The 5,461-nt window shown below is 49.5% G+C and overlaps 1 protein-coding gene across 1 annotated transcript in view; it reads left to right on the forward strand.

The window, feature by feature from the left end:
• Positions 1–5,461, forward strand: part of GRID2IP (Grid2 interacting protein) — a gene marked incomplete at its 5' end in the record, with an annotated part of 44,588 nt that overhangs the window by 17,037 nt on the left and 22,090 nt on the right. The window contains 2 exons of the mRNA XM_015825982.1: positions 3,064–3,459; positions 4,758–4,845. Of these exons, the coding sequence (XP_015681468.1) occupies positions 3,064–3,459; positions 4,758–4,845 (484 nt within the window). The remainder of the gene's footprint in view (positions 1–3,063; positions 3,460–4,757; positions 4,846–5,461) is intronic.

The raw sequence follows: 5,461 nt of genomic DNA on the forward strand, positions 1-5,461 counted from the left end.
AGCGGGTCTGGCCTAGGGAGAATTTTAAATAGGGATAATTTTAATTTGAATCTTAATTAACTATACAGCGACAAATATTTGGTTTTTAATTGGTTTTATGGGGAATGACGTTTGTGTGTTTTAATATGCTGTGAGCCGCCCTGAGTCCTATAGGGAGAAGGGCGGCATATAAGTTTAAATAATAATAATAATAATAATACAGGAGCCCTCGTGCCATTCTGGACAAACTGTGTGCCAGTCTTTTCTTGCAAACAGCACAAATGCAGCGCCATGCCCCCCCAGGCTAGAAAATGAGGCAGGCCCTGCTTATCTCTTTTATCATTCTTGTACTCCAGCATTATTGCACTGGGAAGAGGCAGGTGGTGCCTTTGTGTCTGGCTTTCTGATTTCTCAGCACCTAGGAACCACCCACAGGTTCCACGCCCATGCACTGCCCTTCAGACACTCTTGCAGAAACAAGAATGTTTGCTAAAACCCCAAAAGACCCGTCCACAAAGATCTGGGTGACCTCAGTTCTCTCCTGAATGCAAATTCCTGTGTGAGAGCGGAATGGAAGCATCTTGCAAGCTTTGGCTGATCTCCTGCCTAGTTCGTGCTGGGATGGGAGGCCACTGAGGAATCCGAGACCTGGAAGTGAATCTGGGAAGAAGAAAAATATTCCAGGAGTCCATCTTTCCATAGGCAACCCCAAGATCTGCAGAGTTGTGGCCCTGGGGTCACTCACTCAACTTGGAAGGGACTTTTCTTTGGAGCTGTTTTAAGATCTTTGGGTTCCAAACGGTCCCAGTTGATGTGACAGATTTTGCTCAATTCTGGCTAATGCCAAGCCAGGCAAGAGAACCCAAAGGCTCTGGGTCAGGGTCCAAGGCCTGGATCCCTCCCTCATTTGATAAATTACAAAAGATGAGGGGGGTCAAACTATTTTCCAAAGTACCAAAAAGGCAAGACAAGAAGTGATGGATGGAAACTATTCAAGGAGAGAAGCAACCTAGAACAAAGGAAAAATTTCCTAACAGAGAGAACAATCAATCAGTGGAACAACCTGCCTCCAGAAGTTGTGGGTGCTTCATCACTGGAGGCTTTCAAGAAGAGACTAAATAGCCATTTGTCTGAAACAGTATAGGGTCTCCTGCTCAAGCAGGGGACTGGACTAGAAGACCTCCAGGGTCCCTTTCAACTCTATTATTCTATTTTGTGTTCTATGTCTGGACACAGCTATTTCTCTCGAATGGTGTAGTACGATCTCCTGCTGTGGTACAGGGTTGGACTAGAAGATCTCCAAGGCCCCTTCCAACTCTGTTATTCTGTATCTATATATGAGAGGAAAATTTTGTATATGAGAGGCGAATCAGATTTTATGCAGATGCATTTGTCAGGATTCTTCTTACGGCAACATATTTATGGGACCGGTTGTAACAACTTTTCAGTTTGACAATTTGGAGCCATCTGTGTGCTAGTAAACATCAAAAGGAAGAGAAAAACAACAGGCTTGGGGGGAAGCCAAATGTGTCTTTATTTTGTTTACTGAAACATAAAATGCCACTTGAAAGGCTGTGTGATTAACAGATGGAAAGAGAGTTAAAATACAGACACAAGAGTGAAAGATTTCACCAGCCAAATTGGAAGTCTTTGCAGGCCAAAATAATCCTCTAAAGCAGAGGTCTCCAAGACTTGTGGACTTCAACTCCTAGAATTTCCCAGCCAACTGCCAAGATTGGACACTCTTGGTCTAAAGGAGCAGAGTGTAAACTTGGCCTCTTAGGTGTTGAGTTGTCTATTGGGGGGGGGCACACTTTGAATGTGGAAAGGACTGGGACCTATTTCAAAAAGGAGTTTTGCAAACCTGAAGTGGGTGTCTTAAGCAGCTACAAACTTTTTTTTTTGTCTCCTTCAGCTTCCAATAATAATAAAAAGAAACCCTTGATTTTGGCTCTTCCCGTTCTAAAGGCCAGAAGATGCCGCTGTGTGTTCTACCTGGGAAAACAGCAGCTCCTCTCCAGGGTGAACAAGAGGTGTCCACAGGATGTGGTCAAAAGTCAAGATGGTGGCCAGAACTATGATTGAAGCAGGGAATACACATAAAAAGCAAGCAGAGTTTCAAACACACCATTGTGGTCCCCATCCTGACTTTCTGACCTTAGACTCTGGACACCTCAGGAGGAATTAAGCAGGTATCAGAATAGAGCTGGAAGGGACCTAATCCCATCCTCTGCTCAAGCAGCAGACCCTCGACCATTTGAGACAAGGGGCTGTCCAGTCTCTTCTTAAAAGCTTCCAGTGCTGGAGCACCCACAACTTCTGAACACAAACTATTCCATTGATTAATTGTTCTCACCGTTAGGAAGTTTCTCCTTAATTCCAGGTTGCTTCTCTCCTTGATTGGTTTCCATCCCATTGTTTCTTGTCTTGCCTTCTGGTGCTTTGGAGAATAGGTTGACCTATTTTCTTCTTTGTGGCAGCCCCTCAAATACTGGGATACTGCTATCATGTCCCCCCCCCCCAGCCCTTCTTTTCTCCAGACTAGCCAAACCCAAATCCTGCAGTCGTTCTTCATAGGTTTTAGTCTCCAGAGACCTTTAATCATCTCGAAATACTTCTGAGGACAGGAAAGCCTCTTCCAGGTAGGCATCTCCTTGGGCAGGCATGTGGAGACCACAGGAGGAAGATGCCTTGTCCTGGCCATCTTAATGTGCCCATCAGATGTGCCAATTTGCCAGTGGTGGCATAAGAATGACCCCCCCCAAAAAAGCTCTGTCCAACCAATAAAACCAATAAAACCCTTAAGGCGAAGGCCTGATCCAACCACATGCTGGTCACGATTGACTTCCCATTGCAACCTTATTTGTGACGTGGGGTGCAAGGAATACTACAGACCAACAGCTCTGAAAATAATCATCCTCTCTAAGGGTGAAGATGGGAAGTGGCATTTGTCTGTTAAATGTGTTGCTCCCTTTTTCTGGTAAAAAGGTGCCCCCTCTGAACCTGTCCACAAATAATGCCATGTGCTTGTGAAGTTGGGATGCCCTGTGCCTTACCTTCCTACCCCTGCTCTTCTCTCCCCAGATGAGTTTCCACGATGACCAGGGCAGCTACATGGCCAATGACCGCAGCAGTGCCAGCGAGGGCTTGAGCAGCAGCGAAGGGAGTTCCCTGACCTACTCCATCTTGTCAGACCACCTCCCCCCGCCTCCAATCAGCCCACCCCCCAGACCTCCACAGTTCCGTGACCCCCAGAAAGAGCCCAGGGCCACCGAAGCGGCCCAGAGTGCTCCCTCCGGCCCCCATCCCACAGCCCAGCTGCCCCCGCCTCCTCCCCCGCCCCCTCCTCCCCCAATGCCCTGCGTGCCCCCTCCAATGCTGCAAGGAAGTATTCACCGCAGGAGCGAGTCCAACCACATGAGTGTTAAGCGGCTGCGCTGGGAGCAGGTGGAGAACTCGGAAGGCACCATCTGGGGTCAGGTAGGATCAGAACCCCCAATGGAGGTACACGTGTGGGAGAAGGAACGGCTGGACCCGGGGAGAGGGCGGAGTGAAAAGAGGGATCAGCCTAGAATCCCTACATAGCCACAAGCCAACTAGGTCAATCCCTCTTGAGTGCCATTGACCCTTATCCAAGTGCTGACCGTTAGCTGAGAAGATTCCTGCGCATTGGCAGTAAATCATGTGCGGACCTGGTCTTTCCTGCCTGACAGCTCATCCCCACCTTGTCCCACCCTGACTCCTGCTTTGTGGAAACCCTCTGGGCTTTCCATTCTGCCTGATGGAAAGCCTGAAGGGTGCACACCCTGCAGCAACCTATGCCAATTAGTGGCATTATTTTAAACGCTGTGCTAAGCTTTCCCTGTTCTTTCCGTGTACATTTCTATGGTTACGAAAAGAGCAGATGAGCTGTATTTTGGGCAGTCTCAAACCCAGGGGTCTCGGTTGTAAAGCTGTTTGGGCAGGGAGATGCCCCACCCTTTTCTGCAGATTGTCCTCTTGTTGCTTTGGTGGGGGGGGGAGTGAGAGGTCAATAAGCGCTATTTGGCCCCCAAAGAGAACTGCTCATTCCTCTTGCAGGCCTGGCCATTTGGGGAGAGGCGGGCGAGCTTGTCAGTAGCTCCTCCTTCGGGTTCCCTTGAGGTCCTTCCTTTGTGGCCTTGGGGCCACCCTCTGCTTGGTTGGGGGGGGTTAATGCGAAGTGCTGGGCAGCCGGCACTTGGGCCGAATGGGCATCGGCCAGGGAGCCCAGCACCAAGGGCCCTTTGAAGAGCCGAGGTGTGACGGACTCTCATGGTAAAGAAAAAGACAGACACAAAGCTGCCTCGGATGAGAGTCGAGAGAGAAGAAATCCACAAGTGAAGTCTCTCCCCCTGGCTCTCTTTTATTAGCATACATCAAAGCAAATTGCAGGCAGAAGGCTTTAGCAGGGGGGTGAGCTGGGGTTAGAGACAGCCAAAGTTTTACAAAATGTATCTTATCTAATACATGGCATAAGCGACTAACAGTTCACAGTAAAAGTTGCCATTATGGTTCGCACTGTAAGGTCTTATCAGGAAGTGATAATATTATAACTTGTGTAGACAGCACTTTTGACTTGTCCCTTTGTACTCTGTTCTACGTGTGTGCAGCTGCTAATTGCAACCTAACACGTAAGCATAAAGAATGTAAGATTAAGCATACTGAAGGTTACAAGATGGAGTGACTTATGCTATATTCCAACACCGAGGGTGGGTTTGGCTCTTGGCCTGACGGCTCCTTCCTTCCTTCCTTCCTAGCTCGGGGAGGATTCTGACTACGACAAGCTGAGCGACATGGTCAAGTACCTGGACCTCGAGCTGCATTTTGGAACTCAGAAGCCAGCCAGTGAGTCGGTGGCCTCTGCCGCAGCAGGGGCTTCGGGGAAGGAGGCTTACTTTAGTGGGGAGGGGGTAGTAGAAGCAGCTCGCCTTGGCATTCGGTGGGGCCGCAGCTGACTCTTACCCAGCCTGGGGTGGGGGCTGCACACAGGGTGGATTTGCTTCGCTCTGTGGGGCTTCTCCCGTCTCGGTGCTGCCCCATATATGTCCCACAAACCCTTCACTTAGTGCAGGGGTAGGCAACCTTGGCTCTTTTATGACTTGTGGACCTCAACTCCCAGAATTCCTGAGCCAGCATGGGGGAACTATGGCCCCCTCATGACTCGTGGACTTCAACTCCCAGAATTCCTGAGCCAGCATGGGGGAACTATGGCCCCCTCATAACTGGTGGACTTCAACTCCCAGAATTCCTGAGCCAGCATGGGGGAACTATGGCCCCCTCATGACTGGTGGACTTCAACTCCCAGAATTCCTCAGCCAGCATGGAGGAACTATGGCCCCCTCATGACTGGTGGACTTCAACTCCCAGAATTCCTGAGCCAGCATGGGGGAACTATGGCCCCCTCATAACTGGTGGACTTCAACTCCCAGAATTCCTGAGCCAGCATGGGGGAACTATGGCC

Source organism: Protobothrops mucrosquamatus, unplaced genomic scaffold (assembly GCF_001527695.2).
Source record: "Protobothrops mucrosquamatus isolate PMUCROS unplaced genomic scaffold, P.Mucros_1.0 scaffold2910, whole genome shotgun sequence".
Lineage (NCBI taxonomy): Eukaryota > Metazoa > Chordata > Lepidosauria > Squamata > Viperidae > Protobothrops > Protobothrops mucrosquamatus.